Source organism: Bombus fervidus, chromosome 3, assembly GCF_041682495.2.
Source record: "Bombus fervidus isolate BK054 chromosome 3, iyBomFerv1, whole genome shotgun sequence".
In the NCBI taxonomy this organism is placed as follows: Eukaryota; Metazoa; Arthropoda; class Insecta; order Hymenoptera; family Apidae; genus Bombus; species Bombus fervidus.
The window spans coordinates 6,908,896-6,929,865 of record NC_091519.1 but is presented as its reverse complement, the minus strand read 5'-3'; the positions used below and the strand labels follow the sequence as shown (position 1 = coordinate 6,929,865).

The following is a 20,970-nucleotide window of genomic DNA, read 5'->3' as shown; positions in this document are numbered from 1 at the left end:
TATTATATAAAAATAGATAAAATATTTTAGTAGAATATAAAACCGACAAATATAATTTTTGCCGATAAACTTAATTAAAATTTTGTAATCGTTTATGATTTTTTGTTATGATAAAACATATTTAAATAATCAAAAAGTTATTTTTATACGGTTTTTTTTATTAATTTTCTGTCATTTATTTATTTTAAGTCGTATCAACTACTGAATCTATAGAGACAATATTTATAGTTTTTGAAGAAGATAGGTTGTATTTTTTAAAAATCTCAGTAGCTTTTGTATCTTCTTTTTGTCACTGATGGTTTTCTGCATACAATAATCGATGTCGCAATTCTTTCTTTCGGCTGAAAATGTGCTACAGAAGAAAATGAGGTGATCGGTGGTTAATATGGTGTTATACTGTAACTATGTATTTACGTATGTATATACATACATATTTTACAAATTCAATTTTGTTGATGTCGGAGTAAATATTATCATATATGTATTGCTTTAAATATATAACTTCTGAAATTCGTATTAATTAATTAATTTTATATTAATCTTGCTAAAAAATTTTTTTTAATTAAAATTATACTTTCAAAATTTCAAAATAATACATAGATATTTATTTTTCTTCTAATTATAAGTGAATACGTGAAAATAAAAATTTTCTCTCCTAAGATAACTTGGTTTTAACAACAACAATGGTGGTATAATAAAAGTGATATTTTATATAAATGAATTTATCATTTCATGAATAAAATGAATAAAATACTACAACATATTGCATGTCTTAAATAAAATTATTTAGGAATGCATTAATAGAATGAGTATTCTAGAATGAGCCTTTTTAAACGACATAATCGACTGATTTTATATGGATACTAGCGCCACAAGTAACAAGCTCGTCCACAAAGTATGTTTATTATCGACAATGCGAAACAGACTGTAGTGGCGGAATGAAAATGGCTAATTGTCAGGTTCGTTGGTGTAGCAGGTGAGCGATCAATTATCGTTAATATCAGGACATTAGTCGCTTTGGGATGAACGGTGCGCAGTTTGTGGCGATCTGAACAGTCGAAATCAGTGAAAATTGTGTCGATTTTAGTGTTGTCGAACGACTTAATGGATTATCTGAAGAGGTGCGCGATCGAGATTACTGCTGAAAGGCTTGTTGGCTCCTTTTTTTTCTACAGTGATAACAAGTTTTCAGTTTGTTAGATATGAGCTAGCCGGTGATCGATACTTGTCTGGACTCGCTTGCGTACGAGAATCAATAACCTCGCAGTTGACAGGAAAAAAAGAAACGGATACGACGCGGTCTCAAAAGATTGAGACACATCAGCAAAACGTAGATTAATTTATTACGTCCATTCAGAAAACATACGTCTACCCGTTGTTTCTCCCGTATCAGTAACCGCGCGGAAAAAAGTGATGCATGAAAAGTCTCGATATTACCAGGCACGTGTCTGTATTGGAGTAAGAGCTACTCTGTGTGTATGTGTGCCAGGTGCACTGTTGCATCCCTCTGATGAGAGCCATGCACCGTTTAGACCATAGCCATAATGTCATCCCGAAGGCTACTTCTTAGTAATTCACAAAGGGTTCACTCTTCCGTGAAGTACAGCGCATGGATACTTTCCAGGCAATACCTAGCACGTACCTTGCTAGAGAAATATTTGTGGTAGATCCTCGATGAATCAAGAGTATGGCTTCTGGTGCGTCTTCCTTGGATAGTGCTGGAAGTAGTGGTGAGTATAGTTTTTAGTTTTCTATGTTACATGTTAATATTTGTTTGTATTAGTTGTCCACTCTTATAGGTACAGATTTAAATGGAAAGTTTGATCTAATAATTTCAATGCTATTAAAAAATGGTTTATTTTAATTTTAAACTCTACATCAAAAGAAACAATAATGGAAGCAGCAATATTCTATCTATATCTAAGTATGGAAAAAAGACAGTTTTATGTAAACATTCATATAATATAATATTTGATATATTTATATCATTTTACAAAAATTCATTGCCAGAAAGTAGTACCAAATTTTATTTTGGACAAATAATGTAATGTATAATTTAAATACATAGTTTTATAGTTCTTGAATAAATGGAGCATTGTAGGTGTGGGATACTTAAAGAGTATTTATAATTTCACCTTGCAAAAAACAGTGAATCATGATGCTTACATGCGTGACATAGAGTTTCTTTCCTGGTGAAAGCTAGCTAGACCTCTGATTATATTGTTCTACCAATTGTAACAACATAGTGTATACTTGTATAAATATAGTCATTTCACTTTTATATTTATAGTGGATCATATATTATACTTACAATTGCTTACATTTTTGTTCATTGTTTTTTTGCAGATGGAGCACTCAATATGGGTAAGATTAATATGTGAATAAAGTACAAATTAATGTCAATCAAATTGTGTTGTGTATCAAATTATTCTGTATCAAGAGAATTTATCTAAAATGAGCAAATTATTCATTTACTGTAGTATTCAAGTTATATTACTATCTTTTTATGTATTCTGTTAAGATGTGTGTTTAATCTAGATTATACCTTTATGTGAAGCAAATTAAAATTATATCCTTACATACAATAAATTTTGACACAAAAGCATTTAATATAAGCTATTTTCAATTTAATGCACACTTTGTTGCACTGATATTACTTTTATATGTAGAAATACACAAATTATATTTAATTGCATTGTATCTATTGTTTTGCAATTTGCATTATTGGATATAACTTGGGTGTATGGCATGCAGAAAGAGATAGTGGAGGCTATGGCAGTGTTGGCAGTCCTGTTGGTGGGCCTGAATGTCGTAGTGATTATGATGGTTTGCAAGCTCAATGTGATCAAGCCATGCATCAGCTTCAGCTACTTAGGCATAAGCACTCCGATACTATAAGACGGTTTGTCTTGGTTTTGTTTAATGTGGTATTGCTTAATTGTTTGTGATATTGTGTTTGATGTTTTGTACAAAGCAAATATAATTTAAATAATTATACATTTAATTAATGAAGTACTTTAAAATGCAGGTGTGAACATACTATGAAGGAATTGGAATACTACAGGGGACAACATATAGCAGTCATGAATCAATTAGAGGCAACGTCACAAGAAAGTTCCGCACTGCGGGGCAAATATGGAGATTTAGTAAATGACAAGCAACGCTTAGATCGGGAAGTCCAAGCGTTGCAAAAGGAAGTGTCTGAATTGAGGTGTCAAAATCAAGAAGTTCTTGTTTCTGATGCTAGTAATAGCGACACTATGAATCAGCACTATCTATCTGCGCTTCGAAAATATGAAGCCGTTAAAGACGAGTACGATGCCCTTAGGAAACGGTACGATGATTTAATATCATCGCATTCATCGGCCGTTAATAAGGTATGTACAAAATATTAATTTACAGAACGTTAAGACATATATGCACATATTAAGAGTTATTTGTAATGCAAACTTTATATATTCGGTTCAATATAGTTGGAATTATCTCAAGAAGAGGCTGCCAGGTTAAAAAAACAATATGATGAAATTGTTCAAGAACGTAATAGCGCAGTTCGTGAGCGTAATGGTTTAAAACAACAGTGTACTGCTGCCATTAGGCAGTGGGATATTGCATTAAGGGAAAGAAATGAATATCGTGAAGCCTTAGCCAAAGTACAGCAACAACACGAAGAAGCAGTGAAGGAAATTAATCATGCAATGGTACTACGCATGAAAGCTAGTAAGGATATGAAACGATTAACAGAAGAAAGAAATGCTGCATTACAAGAATACAGTTTAATTATGGGCGAGCGCGATACAGTGCATAAAGAAATGGAAAAACTTGGTGATGATCTTACACAAGCATATACAAAAATTACACATTTAGAGAATCAGAATAAACAATTTATGGAAGAGGTAAATTTTCTTAAATTAGTCATAAAAAAACAATTAATTTGTTCATGTAACTAACTCAATGATAAATTTATTTTTATTAAATTTAATAATAATAATAATAATATATTATTATTATATATATATATGTTTATTTATTACTTAACCATTTAAATGTGCTATAAAACACGATATCAATATCAGTATAATATTAGAAATTACTAAGTACAATAATCGGCTCATTATTACTTTCTTCTCATAGATTTTGTATTGGTTTTAGTTATTTATACACTGCACATTACTTGCTACAACATGTACTATTTTTAAATTAATGTTCTGTATTTTAATATCTGTTTTCTTTATTTTTAGAAAAAAGCTTTATCCTATCAAATTGAAACTTTAAGAAGAGAAATTTCATCCGCTTTGCAAGATCGAGACGATGCTTTAAAACAATGTAACGAATTACGCCAAAAGTTTGGTGATTATTCTGAAGGCTCAAACAGGGATTATAAAAATCGTATGGAATTACACTCATATAATCGTGAACGAGATAATTCGAACAAAGAAGCTGAAAGAGAAAATAACACTACAGATTACACTAAACGGGATAAGGAACGTATGGATAACTTGGATCAAGCTAACTTGGAATTAGATAAACTTAGAAAATCTGTTGATAAATTGCAAGCAGAACTCGAAGAAGCCCTTCAAGAAGCAGAAGTATCAAAACGAAGAAGGGATTGGGCTTTCAGTGAAAGGGATAAAATAGTTTTAGAAAGGGAAAGTATTAGAACTCTCTGCGATAGATTAAGAAAAGAGCGTGATCGTGCTGTTTCGGAACTAGCGGGTGCTTTACGTGATTCTGATGATATTAAAAAGCAACGGAACGAAGCATCGAAAGAATTAAAGGATCTCAAAGAAAAGATAGAATCTGGTGATCATGCGTTAAGAGCAAGTCAATTTGCACAAAGCTTAGCGCATGCACATGATTCGGCGATCGATACTGATGTTAGTGACTGGGAAATTCTTACTATTCACTTGGATCTTAGTCGAGTTTGCTTAGATTCTGATCGTGATTTGGGATTGACATTAGTTGGAGGTCGTGATAATCCATATTATCCAAACGATACAGGAATTTATGTTGCTCAAGTAACATCAGGAAGTGCTGTTGATGGTAAATTAAGAGTGAATGACTGCATTATGCGAGTAAACAATGTAGATTGTACATCTGTTTTTACGCGTGTAATTATGGAAACTTTACGTACCTGTTCGGTGGGATCAGCTACATTAACGATAAGAAGACGGCGTTTAACTAGAAGGTCATTAAGGACAACGCAATTGCCTGTTGGTTCAGTTCCTCATGGTATTTCTTTGGAGCTTGGAGTATACATTTCGAAGATTTCACCGGGTAGTTTATCTGCTAAAGATGGCAACCTCGCTGTTGGAGATAGAGTTTTAAATGTATGTCTTATACATATTTTGTATTGATTTTATTTATTTATTCCTTTTGAATATTAATATAGTTCTTTTTTCTATAGATTAATAGTAAACCAATGGAAGGCATTAATTCCAGCCACGAAGCGATGGCAACTTTGAATGATACAAGTACGGATGTGTTAACTATTACGACTCTGAAAGGAATACCATTGCCTTCAGCAACTAGTTCTGAAACTATGACCATTGATGGTAGCTTTGGTACTGAGAAACAAAAAATGGTGAATAGTTGTTCTCAAACAGAACAAGAAAGAATATTGTTAAAGATTCCATCGGACGATTATGAAAGAAGACACGTTGCTTCGAACTTTGGTGATAGAAGTGTTTACAAAGTTTCGAAATCCGTTAGTGGTGAAAAACCAAGTGGAATTAGCAATGCTTGGGACAATATACGAGAGAAGATTGATATAGTACGAGGACGTAAACATAGCAAAGATCGGGAGGAGAAGAAGAAACGACACCGCAACTCGAGTCCAAATACTTTTGAGCAAGAGCAAGATGCAATAGCGGAATTAGATTCAGTAATAGAGAGCTACCACAAGAAAGCGAATAATGGAGTACTGAAACGAAGTAAGCGACGCGGAACCGAAAAGGTTGAGAAAAATGGAGGTACGTGGCCGAAAGCCAGAGGTGGACCTCTGATTCAAAATGGTACTGGTACTATTTTACATCCACGTAAGACAAAAGAAAGGTTGCCCTTAAGTGTACTCCTTAATCAACCACCAAAGTATGAAAGTTATAATTATAATCGTATTTCTAATCCTATACCCTTAACCAATTTTTCCAATATGAACAATCGGCATACGGTTTATAAACCTGTAGAAAAACCATTACCAAATTTCCTTAAAACTGGACCGTTATTTAGTCAGAAATCCTTTACTCCAGTGGTGCAGTTCAAAGATATCCCGATAGATAAGAAACCAGCAACCGAATTCGAGAATACGGAAAATAGACTCAGTTCTACGCTGACACCATCTGAAACTAGCATCGATTTTTCCGTGAAGTCTGGAAATACGGGAAAAGATGTAGAATATTTTTCGAAGAAAAGAACGCAAAAGTATACTCCTAGCAACGAGAGTCAAGTAGACACACTACAGCATAATAGAGTGCAATCTCAACTTTATTCCGGGGCTGGATCATCAACTTCGTCGACTAGCGGCACGAGACAGCAGTTGACTGGTAATTTTTCATTTCCTCCCTATACGCATTCGCATCCGCATCCCCATCAACAAAATTCTTTACCTTCGAGATACCCTTCCCCGCCGTCTTTGCCGTCTGCACAGTCCGGGGAGTCAATAGGACTACCCGATGCACGATCTTATTGTTTCGAACCTTCATATAGCCCCGGCCCGCAAACAGGATTTGGGCATTTGCACACACCCTCTGTAGATTTGCATTACCACAAATCTCGCGCTCCACCGATTGGCACTACATACGACGTACCAGCGTACACACATGGCTACGAAGGTGGAACTTTTCCAAGAAAAAAGGAAAATCAACGTTTTCGAATACCATCAAATCCTAGTGTGACTTCAAAAAGCAGTGTGGGTAAATTATCTACTGGCAGTATAGAAAGAACTTCAGAAAGAGGCAGTCCGATGCCAACATTCCACGTGGAAGTACTTAGTCCTGGTACCGGTAGCGGAAATAGCTCTGGTGGAACTGTCAGAGGAAGTAGTGGCAATAAACGGTCCAGCATGCCGGACTATTGCTACTCTCAACCTAGGCCAGCACCTGGAGAACTTCGCAGAGTTCATATAGACAAGTCAGTTGAACCTTTGGGTATCCAAATTTCTTGCTTAGAGAGCGGCGGTGTATTCGTTTCCACTGTTAGCGAGCACAGCTTAGCATCTCAAGTCGGTCTTCAAATCGGTGACCAGTTGCTTGAAGTCTGTGGTATCAATATGAGGAGTGCTACTTATCAACTTGCTGCCAATGTGTTACGTCAGTGCGGTAATTCCATTACGATGCTGGTGCAGTACAGTCCAGACAGTGAGTACAGTGTTTTGTTAGAAAAAGTAGAATATCCCTATCACAAGCTGCACTTTATACAAATCTTCTTGCACCTTTCTTATTAAACGTGATCATTATTTATCATTATTGCATGGTTCTTATCTTGATGTAACATCACCCTTATATGTCACTTCTTTTTGCTAGAATACAATGAGTTAGAAGAAGGCTCTGCTTCTTCGAGTTCATCAGAAGCTGGTGGTGCTGAAGGAGGTAGTCGTAGTGGATCACCCACTCCATGTAATAGCCCTGAAGCTCCTAGAAAAACAACTATTGAGTCACTGGATAGCTCAGAACCTGAACGTGACGCTTCTACTAGTTTAAGTACAATACGCGATACTTCCAATACCTTGACTATTATGCGCGAAACTTCAAATACTTTAGAACCACCTCGTACAATTCGAGAAAGAGATATCAGAAATTCTGCTTCATTGGAAGTACCAAGTACGCAACAGAGAGAACGAGAAATTAGAGCATCAGCATCTTTGGATATTAATATCAGGAAACCGGAACTTCGTAGTTCAGCTACGTTAGATAATATGCGTAATTCCGCAACTCTTGATACATTACGTGGTACTGCTAATACTCTTACACGCGCACAGCTTAATGTAGCGACCACGTTGCAACGACAAAATGCAACTGTAAGAAGTCCAACACAAGAAGAACAAAATCGTAAAAGCCCACCACCAAGTGAACCGAGGTATCTTTTTATCGAAACAAGGAAATGTTCGAATTTAGGTATTTCCCTTGTTGGTGGTAATGGTGTCGGAATATTCGTACACTCGGTACAACCAGGTTGCCTCGCGGAAGATGCAGGATTACGTCCGGGTGACCGTATCCTAGAATATAATGGTGTTGATCTCAGACAAGCAACCGCAGAACAAGCTGCTTTAGAATTGGCTAGACCAGCAGATAAAGTAACGCTGATTGCTCAATATGTACCTGAAAGGTATAACGAAGTAAAGGATAAACCTGGAGACAGTTTTTATGTGAAAGCAATGTTCGATCGAGTAGGCGAAGTTGGAGATAGCCTACAACTTAGGTTTAGTAAAGATGATATTTTATACGTCGATAATACAATGTTTAATGGTACTCCGGGTCATTGGAGAGCTTGGATAGTTGATCAAGCTGGAAGAAGACAAACTTGTGGTATAATTCCGAGCAAATTCAAGTAAGTTGGGGAAATCAAATATTGAACTAATCTCTTTTAAGATTATGTTTCATATTTCTATTATATCTCATATATATCCATAATATCGTTAGGGTCGAAGAAGAACTGCTTTTGCGACGTTCATTAGGCGATTTAGAAACGGATACTACTAGAAGAGGCAGCACGAGCGCAAGAAGAAGCTTTTTTCGTCGAAAGAAACATCAACGTTCTTCTAGTAGGGATAGTAAAGAATTATCACATCTTACGGGAGTAAATTTGGGTTGGTATAGTGATAGTGGAACACTAAATGAAGAAACTCTTCCAGCAAGTTATCAACGCGTTGAAAGATTGGATTGTAAATATTTGTTACATCAAATATTTATTTAATACACAGTTATTACTTATCATTAATCATTATTTAATTCATTCTATCGGAATATTGAATTCGCTTTTATACTTTTATTTTTATGCAGATCCAGCTTTAAGACCTGTGTTGATCATTGGACCGTTAAGCGAATGTGTAGTGACAAAACTATTACAAGAATTTCCAGGGCAGTTCACTAGGTGTCTCGCAGAAGCCATGCACTGTTCTCAAGCGACGCTCGAACAAGGTTTGCGCGATTCGCTTTATGTGGACTACAGAAAAAAAGGAAGCTATTTCGAGTGTACCACAGTACAAGCTGTCAAGGACATCTGTGAGAAGGTATCTTTTTTTATCCAATGCCTATACAATATTGATAACGTTATTTATAGTAAGCGTATAAACACTAGGTTAAACACCTAAAAGTAGATCATTTAAAATTTATATAATTCTGCGAATTTATTTTTATTTCTTTTTTACCTTTTATTAAAACTTTGTTGATACATATTTATTTATAGAATACTCATTGCATATTGGACGTATCAATTGCGTCGATCGAGCGACTTCATCGACATCAGATCTATCCTATAGTTTTGTTGATTAAATTTAAAAGTACCAAACAAATAAAGGAAGTCAAAGATTCCAGATACCCAAGCGATAAAGTTAGTGCCAAAGCGGCCAAGGAGATGTATGAACAAGCATTAAAATTGGAAGCTGAATATAAACATTATATTTCTGGTAAGAATATTTATAAAATAAAAATGCAACTTTATGTGAATTTGTTGCATTATTGTTGATACAACTTTCACGCATTTCAGCTGTAATTCCAGCTGGAGTAAATGTCGCGTACATATGTACTCAAGTAAAAGCTGCAGTAGATGAAGAACAAAGCAAAGCGCTGTGGGTCCCTAGAGGACCTCCCTGACATTTAAGGGGGGGTCCCCACAAACCACAGTGGAAATCAATCTAAATTCCACCAGGGGGCCCTTACGTCGTACGATTGTAAAATTGTTACAAGTTTGTTTATTTATGGTCTCTTATTTGTCACGACAGTATGCAAGAATTTCGGTTTTTCTTTTTATGGTTCCATTACTACGATCTTTTTAATTATTTTTATTTATTTCGTTATTGTAATGCAATTATGCAAAGTTTTTAATGTCTTTTTTATCTTTCTTTCTTTTTTCATTTATCTTTTACTTTGAAGTTTGATACAAATTATACAATTTATTTTAATAAGCTTTGTCATAAGTATTTTAATAAGTATTTCACTATTTCAGCAAATATTTGATGCTATTTAAACAATACTGACATTTCCTATAAAATATTACGAGATAAACAAGACTTCATATAAAAATCTTAATATTTAAACATATCATGCAGTCAACATTCATGTTAAAAAAGAAGAGAAACAAACAGTACATTTTATACAAATTCTATCTTATATTTTCAACTTTAATTTCCCTGATTTTTACTTTCCTTATGAAAATGACACTATTGATATATTACATTTCAATATTTCGCTTTTATGGAAAAAATCAGCATAGTGTAGTTTCAACATTTAATTTCCCTTAAATCAACAGACATGTGCAAGAATTATTCTTCATGCTTCATAAAAGTTGAAAACTTTGCTTGCTGCTTCGAACCTCGATCGATCATAATTTCCTAATAAGGTATGCAACAATGTGAAAATTATCTATTGCAATTAGCGTGAGACCATAAATGAATTAATGTAGCAAGTAAAAATATTCATCGTATTGTGGCCCGTAAAACATTTGGTGGATAAATGTAAAGTTCATTAGTTAGTAAATAAGTCTCAGCCATTCATTGCTTGGCTGATGTTATTAACCCCTCAGATCACTTCGTTGTACAGAATAATTTTGCGTGATTAGTATTATTGTACAGAGGATGTTATAAATTAAAAGAGGTTACTTATTTGTATATAATTTACTTATGAAACTTATGGATTATATGTTTATTAATTTTTAGTTTAGATGAATCCTTTAATTGTATGCTTAAATTTAAGTGATGATACTTTAGTCATTGTTTTATAAAACTGTTTATAATCCATTTGTTGAAGTTGCGTAGCAATTGGTTTGAGGGGTTAAAATTTTAATGTCGTAGGTCGAGGAATTAAAAAAATGTAAAGAAATTGAATACGGAATTGACAAAAAATGGATTGTTTTTGTCATTTTTTAAATTTGTAAATATCTGAAATGATAATAAGCAGTAGATATCCGCAATACAGAGAAACTCAATATAAAACGCTCGTAACGAAACGTATGATGAAGTATGTTACTGCTTTTTTACTTCTGTAGTTCGAATTATTTTACGAATTTACACTGTAATGTTTTTAAATCGAGTTTAAGACGCTTTGTAAGGTGCAGTCATATTTTTGAACACATTTAAAATGCGAGTACGTATCATTACGTATCTACATTCAGAATTCAGTACATATTTCTTATTACATTTTTAAACATAAGGACGACATACATTTTTTAAATAATTTTTACTGTTATTATCTTAAAATTATATTTAAATTGCCATTTCTTGCTTTCTTCTTAAACATTTTGATAAATATAACGGGATCTTGTATATTGTTTTCAATATCTGGATGTAGATACAAGTTTCATACATACATATTACCAGAAAAAATTAACAGTACATTAAATGAAATAGCTAAAAGAAATAGCTATCGTAAAAGTCTAGTAACGATGCTTCGATACTTAAATATATAATCTTTTTTTGTTCGAAACGAAGCCTTTCTAATTTCGAAAGAGGCTTACGTTCTTTAATGATATCGATGAATATCGAATATCAAGTTTAGTAACAATTTGTACGTACAGAAAGAATCCAGTAAGAGTGGAAGACAAACAAATGACGTTAAACATTGCTTTTTGTAAAACAGAAATTTAGTTTTCTAACAAGACAATATTTAGGCGTAAGTTATCAAAGTGAGACCAAAAATTAAAAGAATATTATGCTAATTCATAAGGGTTACAATTAAATTTATTCGTATCGTTAGCGTCGATATGCTTAATGCGGAAGTGTAGATATATACTTTTTGATACGTTGCGAAATCATCGGTACGAATTTCGTAATAAAAAAGGCTCAAAAAGAAAGAAAAAGGGGAAAAATTATGAATTATAAAAAGTGCCGTACACACTTGGCAGCTTATAATAACAAGGAATTATTGTATTTCGCACCCAAGGTAAATACTCTTTGAAAGGCTATCGTGGACAATCTAGGCGTTAAAATTAGAAATTTACTAGCGAACTAATATAACAAAATATTTTCGGGAAAGAATATTTAATTCTTATTCTTTTAATAAGTAGAGAGGATATGATAATATATGTGTGTGTACGTTTATATATTGCATATATTTGTACACACATATGAATCTTGAACGTTATACATCTGTAAGGTGGAGTAAATTATTTAAATCGACAATCTTAATCATATTTTATATGACGATATTACAAACATACAATACTTATGAGAGTAATACATTATATTTTTTTGTTATAACGATTTTATTTTTCCTAATTTATTTCGGCATTGTTCTAATTGAAAATTATAACAAATCTGTTTATTTTTTGTAAGAATGGCAGTAATTTTCTTTTCAATGTTGAATTGACGAAAACACGATTGAGATACTTAATTCTAAAAAGAAAATGACAAAACATTAATATATAGATATTTTTTTTTAGTATATGTAAATCGTAAATCGTAAATCGCGCCTTAAGTAATATATTTCTTAATTAAAATTAAGTATAATGTAACCGAAGAGTAAACCGTAACTTCATAAAATTTTGTTAATTATTGCAATTGTGTCATATTGAATAATCTTTTAGATGGAACGAAACAATAAAACTCTCACCTTACATGAGAATCTTGTATAACGGGTAAGATTCGTTTGTGGAGAGTTAAAAGGTTTCTTTTCTCCCATAGCTTGATACGTCTACAACTATCCTATTTTAAAAAACAGAAACTATCGATATTTAAATTAAACATAATTTCTGTGCGGTACAAGATGAAAAATTAAGATAGGTCGAGGGCGAAGTGAAATGCCAAAAATAACAAAAAGAGAAAGAAAGAAAAAGAAAACAATATCAAAGGAGGAGGGAGAAAAGATTAATTTTGTATTATGATTATTCTCAATCACAGCACTGTGATACATATAACATTACAGCTTTGATAACATATCAATTTCACAATCCTTCTACATTACTATTATACATATACATACATATTTTGGGCAATACTTACATATACATAAATGTTATATATATTTAACTACGCACTTTTACTATTTTTCATAAGCACGTGATTCTGAACCATTCAATACCCACATATATAGCACTAGTACGCGCAAATACGTCCGTAATAAACGAAGGATGTATGATGTACACTTTTTTCGATAGAATTTCGAGTGGTTTGAATTTGAATGAAAAATTCTAAATATTTTCCATATATTATCTAAAAATGTATAAAAACTTATAAAAGTATGTTTTTCATGAAAAATTTAAATTTATTACTTTTTAACGGACTAAAATGAAACTAGAATGCAATTATATCTTTTTATTTATTTCAGATTACAAATTACTTATTTCTAATGACCATTGGACTTATGAAACAAAGAAATTTGTTATTATTTAATGTTACCATTCATTTATTCATTTGTTGTTTAATATATTTTTAAAAGAGCGTATTTGAATTTGTCTAATCAAGGAAATAAGTTATATATGTTTGTAAGTATTATTCACTCGAAATGTTTCTAAAAGTATTTGACACACGTGCTGAGTGGTGCACTAACAAGCAATTAAATGTACGATAATAGAAGCATTAATTACTGGCAATCATTGAAGCGTTTATGGTGATATATTACTTAGACGAGAAGCAAAGCCTGACGATTGGGTTTGAAAAATGCGCGATACAGATCGATGATTTATGATTCTAATAGCGATTTGTTCAAACGACAATCGCGACTAGTCTTCAATAGTATTCTATTTTCTATAACGAATTTCTCCTCGCAGTATCACTTGTATGCTCCAACCGAAATTTTATCGTCTTAATATCATTGTGTCCGACATTATATTCGCTATCTCCCCATAGGTTTCCTATTCTATTTGTATCGCACTATTTGTTTAACCAATAACGATGTACGTAACAATTACATTGCGCATTATCACTGAAAAGAGTTTATTCTAAACTTAACTAAAAGCACATTCGACATTATGTTTCATTTCTTCTTATGTTTCGTTTCTCTGGTTTTATCTTATCTCAAATATTTTCAATTAAACTCAAGGTTAACAAATTTAGATGTTTTATCATATAAAAGTTCCTAAAAATTAAAAAACTATTTTTTTTTTTAATTAAAAAATTCAATTGCAATTAAATCTCAATTTTAATTCAGATACAATTAAAAATGTTACTTTTGAAACGCAAAATGCTGAAATACTTACTGAATGACTTACTATAATAAAAAGTATTGTCATTGTTTGCTTTTGTCTTCCAAATTTCCACAATCGTAAATCGTTATCATCCAATCAATATGGTTATATAAATTTGATGAATATCGAAGAAACAAATTACTTATCTTAAATTTGTAATTTATGAGAACATATGAGTCTATTATATTAACAATTCTATTAAACTTTTATCATATCTGTATATTTTTCAAGTATTCTACGAGTCTTTTATCTTGTTACAAAAGTGATTATAGATATCAATTGGCAAAAATATCAAAATTTTTAATAGATCTAAATCAAACACACTTAATTTGTCTGTAGCCTTTCTTCTTAATCAGCATATTTTTTGAAACAATAAGATTCTTATACTCATTGAAAAATTAGCGAATAGAGCTCGCGAATGTATAATGTAATAATATCAACTTGGTGCTGTTTGTTCTTACACATTTCTTACATTAGTTTTTATACACATATATTAAGAATATTCTCTTATCAGTCAATGTGACCGTAAGCACTTGTGCATATCCTGGAACTATGATATTGGATGGTTTGAAATTTTTATATCTCTATGTGTATACATATCTTTTGTTAACATACGTATGTATTTTGATTCTTATTGAGATAATGAAGATTATTAGGATTTCGGTAAATTCGAAGAGAATCTAAAGAGAATTCATTGATGAACAACAGAAAAGTTTATTAATTGGGCATGCAAAGTGTCTTATTCGTCTCTCCTCATCGGTAGAACCGTCTTTGAATCAGAGTATTACCTCATCAGTAGTAAAATTTATTCTTCTTTTGACTAAGGAAACGTATAATATGTATAAATACAAATGTAACAATGTTGCGAGCGTAGATAAATTAGATTTGAGTATTTTTCAGTGAAGAGTATTTATCGATGATAACACTTAATTTTTATATTTAACTCTTTGATTGTGCAGAGATAAAGTTTTTGTAAATTTTGAAATATTTATGGATTATATTATTATATTTTTCATGGTATAAATTTTTGATCTTTTCCATTGTTTGAAAACGTTTTTGAAGAAATGACTTTTCAAGAGGAAAACAGTAAAATGTTCTGCGATCAGAGAGTTAAGGAAAACTAAACAAACAATACTGACTCTTAAAATGTACTACTTATGGCTGTTAAAAAGAAATGCGTTAATCGATTACAAAATGAATGATTACATAATATCAGAATGCAAGAAATTCAGACTAAATCAAATTTTATAAAAGTTAGATTACAGAATGACGTTTCTAGTTTTTTGATAATCACATTTCTACGTTTTTACACACACAGAGTGCATTATTGAAATGGAATTGTATACATAGTTACTAAGTGCAGATAAACCTAGACTGATTTATAAAATAATCAATTATCAAATTTGTGTCTATTTTGACGGTAATGGAATTATGAGACATTGATCAATTTATCAATTTGAATAACTAAAAGAAGAAAACGTTGTGCTTCATAGGTTGTTGAGGTCTCCATTTACAAGCAAAAATCGGAATATATGGTTGTATCGTTTGTTTATAAACGCATTCACTGCCAAATATTTATTTAACTTTTGTTTCTTTATACTGCTAATGCATAGAGAAGGTTAAATATTTGCAATGCAATAAAAATATACGTATGAAACGTATTATGGAGAAAAGATAGATAAATAATTTGCATCGTGGTGGGAAAATCGTCTTGTAAAAACATTGTTCATAAACGGATGTTTGAGTTAAGAAGAAACTCAAGAGATTTGATTGTAAATGATTTTTTGTTAAATAATATTATATTAATGCAATATTATTGAAATAATATTAAGTGATATTATTTAGTAATATTATAGTGATATAATATTATGTTTTATAAATGTATTGTATATACATATGTAGCATATTTGTGCGTAATGTATCATGGATTGTATAAAGAGAAAGTTTTCGTATTACTTTAAGTGAGCTTTAAGGATCAGTTTAATTTTGATTGGTAACGCAGTTTTCCATATGCTTCCATAAAGAAAATACCGAAATCTTATTTACTCACACGAAACTCCGCACGACAAGTGCCCTTATTAAGTTATTACTTCTTCAACTATTTATTATTTATAGTTAAATTCTTACATAGTCAGCAATAAACTTGTCTGTTTATTTTCAGAGTACGTGTTTTCTTGTTATCTCAGTAATTATCCAGCATGTTTGAATCGTTTTGTTTATTGCACGTAAAATACAAAGATTTTATATATTTTTACATTTTATATTTCTATTGAATTTTATATTATTTACTCATACTTATATCGTATAGATGAAAAATGGTTAACAAACAAAAGGAGGAAGAGATATTTTATTGAGAGTATTTATCAATCACTCAAAATATTTCTCGCATTTTAATTCTAATCACGAAGGTTGTAATCAAGACGTCCAATACTTACACTACTGATAAACTAATACAACGTAATGTACATTTGTATAAATCCTTCAAGTAATCGTCATTCGATCTTTCCCACCAATGTGCTTTGTATGCGTAAGCTTTAACAGTGAATGCGTGCACAATTATTAATATAATATTTTTATCGCGCTTGATAACTAACAGTGTAATACAATTATGCGATTGTAGCATCTTTTTTTTCTCTCTTTTTCTCCTTTTTTTTTTTTTTTTTGTTATCAGGATCGAACGGATAGGATATTTGAGAATCTGTGATCAATATATATCGACACGTATAAGCAGCATGAAATTTGCGATTATACTGAGATGCAAATATTTTTTATACGAATTGGTGTATACGCTCAGACGGTAGCCGATCGTATTTAATGTACCGAGAGACGAAATTAGTGGTAGAACTTAGTACATGGTTCGACAAATTTTCCGAATATCAAAACGTTCTATGACAGTAAATTGCAAGACTTTTATGCAATATTTATTGGAACGGTTGTTCGTTGTTATTGGAGCTAATTATTCGTTCGAATACGAAGAGAATATTATACATAACGTGATTAATTTTATTTCTTTATTTCTTATAGTCAACTTTAAATTTCTTGAAAAATTGTTGTCATCACATATTACGTAAAATGCGAAAACGTAATATAATTTTATAAAAAGTGCGATTCTGTAATAAGGAAACAATTCAACATTTTAGAAGATCAATTATTTTATACGTTTACGTTATCATCTGGCAACACATTCGATATATTATCGTAACATCTTATACCAATTTCACAAATAGATGATACATTGACTTTACGTGTTGAAAAGAATCCGATTTACAGCGCGAGTTTTGCTTGAATTTTAAATAAAATTCAAGCTGCCGCTCAGCATTTATAGCTGATATAACTACTAAGTACATGCTTCAAATGTCCAATTTTACACCGTTCCCTTGAAAGAAAATAAGTCTTCCTGTGTCTATTCCTGCCACGCGTTGACTGCCCCGAAAATATTTTTTACCAAACCTTCACGAATTTTCATCACATTTGAATGCTAATGTATACGATTATAACTGCAACATTACTTTCATGGTTAGTGAAAATTATTTTTGAAACCTTTTATTAACCGTAACAACTAAATACCATATTGATGCCAATTAGTATTATCTGATCGTAGCTAATAACGAAAAAAGAAATATCGTAATTATCAAATACGATAAAAATTGCAATAAAAATCACATGGTATGAATAAAACTTTTAATTCCTTAAGATCAGAACGATTTGTATGGTAACCGAATTATAATAAATTAAATTTTATTAAAAAATTTCGAATATACAATATGGATTCGTAGACCTCTGGAAATCTAGACGATTAAGAAATTTGAAAAAAAAAAACAATTAAACACTAGTTAATAGAATTCGAGTTTTACAGAAACTCAATGAGAAAACAGAACGAGCTTCAATTTGATCCTAAAAATATGAATTCATGAGTAATGACAGAAATTTTTCTTATAGGTTTGCATATGGTAATAATAATTAATATCGTAATTTAAATTGTTCTCTTTTAAACGACAACAAAGTATCAAAATTAATAATAAACCCAAGACTACAGTATATTGAGAAAGAAAAATCTTAAACAATCTACTATGTAATTCGTAATCTATTTATAATTACTAGCAGAATAATGAACATGGAAGATGTTTTCTTTGTTTTTCATGCGACTAATTTATCGAACACCGTAGAATTCCTTGGTTACGATAATAATATATAAAAAACTGTATTGTATCATTCAATTTCCTCCGTTTCTTTTGCAATGGTTTTGATACCAAATGTTATAAATACCCGTAATTTATAAATACGTATACTTCTATTTATATAAGCATCTCCTTTATATACATATAAATACATATATTGAATATATGTGTGTGTATATATATATATGCGTTATATGATATGTACATACATATATTTGCAACGCGACGATACGCGGACCGTCGGCGATCTTTGTAATATTATAATATATATGTATATGTGACACTCTGATTAATATGTATAATATAAGGGATGTATCGGTATTGCTGTGAGACTGTTCCAGCAACACACGAACGCCCATATAATAAATATTAACGTATCGACGTTCGTTATTCTTTGTAAGCCTTCTTTCTTGTAAAACGTACAAGTTGTCTTATGTAGGAGAGCAAGGAAATAAAGTCGATTGTCACGAAAGCTTCTCTCATCAATTCTCTTTTATTCAAGTAAGAAATTAATAGAGAATAATAATTGTTTTACATATATCATTATTTGTAACGCATATACGTTATATACATATGTTTCATAAAACACCCGTACGTCACTGATATCACGTTTCATCGGAAGTTTGCTTTTTTGGAGTACTTATTTTCATTTTTCCACTTTATCTCTAGAGAAATCAAATTTTTATTTTTTCTTGAAGAAATTTTAGTAAAGGATTCTTGTTTTGTATGAAAATAATTTTGAATAGCTTTTTCTGCCAATATTCATAATTCTCTTCCGACTTATAACATGCGATCGATTATAAAAATATTCAAACTTATGTTCAATTTTTATTGCTAAGCTTTATAATTTAGATAAATACGTAATAAACACTAAAGATGAATTAAAAAATTGTTTGGCAAAAGAATGACAAAAAATTAACATTCGCTATTTACATAAAATAATTTGTAATATACCAAACTGTTTAAAACGTAAGGGATATATAACCCAATATATGTTAAATTTTTGTTAAAAAAGCCTATTGCAATTTTATGATTCGAATTTTTAGTACTCAAATATCGTCGTAATAAAAAATTCAGAATTTTTAATTTTAAATTATTTAAAAAAGCCGGTGTAATTTTATTTTGCAAGATATAATTTGTAATTCATCTTATTTAGTTGCATTGAAATATTTTTATTCTTTTCATTTCTTAATAATTTATTTTACGAAAAGAATGTTTATCTTATAGGTATATACGTATAGTATTGTGTTTGATTAATTAATTTATTATTATAATTGTATCTGTCTTTTGTAGCACTTTTTTAAAGCAATTAGTATGGACGAATGATACGTGATGCTATTTTTATTCGTGCATATAAATATTGTGTTGAACAGCAATGTTTTTTAAACTCGAGGTCTTGAGGTCCTCAGTAGGTCATATAATCAATATTATTGATTGTGATAAGAATACTATAAAATAAAATAAGATTGTTAATTTAAGATAATAAGTTTACAGAATGTAAATAGAATGTAAACGTGTAATAATGTCTGAACTACTTACAATAGTAGTCTGAACTACTATAATGTAGGAGTAAAATTATGATCCTCTGTTTATAGAGCATGAAAATTACGTCGAACGTAACAGTTTTATTTTTAACAAGTGAAGTTTCTGAACCAGCTAAAAGGTAGTAATACATCAAATTTTGAATTATTTTCAAAGCGTAGCCATACTGTTCGATTTAGTTTGTACATCGTAAACAAATTATGTGAACGAATAAATCTAAAAGCCTAATTATAGTATAAATCGAATTATCAGTAAATACTGTCAATTATAATCATTTGTGTAGAAACTGTTTCTACGAGATATAATACAAATAAACTTTAACGTAATTAAAAATAATTTCAGAACAGTGATATGAGATATAATAAAATTTAATGATATTATACAAATCAATCGTAATACTAATGCTCTGAGAACTTGTCTATTGTTTGAACTTCTACAAAAGTGGCTTCTGATTCACAAGGGATAGTATTACTTTGTAATTTATGAACTATATCAATTACTATTTTACATATACATATATTTATATACATGTATACGAAATTCAACAAAATTTTATTGTATTTGAAATTTTCTTATTATCTATAACATTGTAATCAAAATATTTCAAAGCTTTTGTGTAAAATTACGTAAGAGCTTTATACGTACACAAAAAGTAGGTAGGTACTGCTTATCATTAATATCAATAAAAACTAACAGTGGTTGGAAATAAGTTAAAAAATACCTTCATCGATAACGGTTATCAGTAACTAAAGAAGAATTCCGCCAGCGATAATGATGATTGGGGATTAAAACGACAGATGAGGTACAGAACCAAAACAAATTTCGTCATCGATAATGATTATTGGTAGTCAAGCAGGTCTTTCATCGATAATGGTTGCCAGTAACCAAAAAAATTTTGATCATTTATAATGGTTATTCG

At 31.0% G+C, this 20,970-nt stretch overlaps 1 protein-coding gene across 7 annotated transcripts; it reads left to right on the top strand.

Moving 5' to 3' along the window:
- Nucleotides 1-851: 851 nt before the first annotated feature.
- On the top strand, nt 852-18,981 carry Dlg5 (MAGUK family member discs large 5). Of its 7 annotated transcripts, XM_071999597.1 has the most exons (14): nt 852-976; nt 1,625-1,730; nt 2,347-2,364; nt 2,755-2,902; nt 3,029-3,377; nt 3,474-3,893; nt 4,239-5,327; nt 5,405-5,969; nt 6,246-7,352; nt 7,518-8,541; nt 8,634-8,875; nt 8,994-9,223; nt 9,400-9,619; nt 9,700-18,981. In XM_071999597.1, exons 2-14 carry the CDS (start codon nt 1,688-1,690, stop codon nt 9,804-9,806), a joined length of 5,562 nt encoding a protein of 1,853 aa, XP_071855698.1. In that variant the 5' UTR covers nt 852-976; nt 1,625-1,687; the 3' UTR covers nt 9,807-18,981. The 7 variants fall into 7 exon arrangements, with proteins under 7 accessions (XP_071855698.1, XP_071855699.1, XP_071855694.1 ...); XM_071999598.1 differs by having other exon boundaries at nt 5,405-6,539; XM_071999593.1 differs by having other exon boundaries at nt 5,405-7,352; nt 8,634-8,800.
- Nucleotides 18,982-20,970: the final 1,989 nt, after the last annotated feature.

Excerpts from the sequence above, each read along its gene's own strand:
- Dlg5 (XM_071999591.1), top strand. The coding sequence starts at position 1,688 with ATGGCTTCTGGTGCGTCTTCCTTGGATAGTGCTGGAAGTAGTG. Across the intron at positions 8,542-8,633 it reads ATAATTCCGAGCAAATTCAA|GGTCGAAGAAGAACTGCTTT; the intron begins GTAAGTTGGGGA and ends TAATATCGTTAG. Across the intron at positions 8,876-8,993 it reads ACGCGTTGAAAGATTGGATT|ATCCAGCTTTAAGACCTGTG; the intron begins GTAAATATTTGT and ends ATTTTTATGCAG.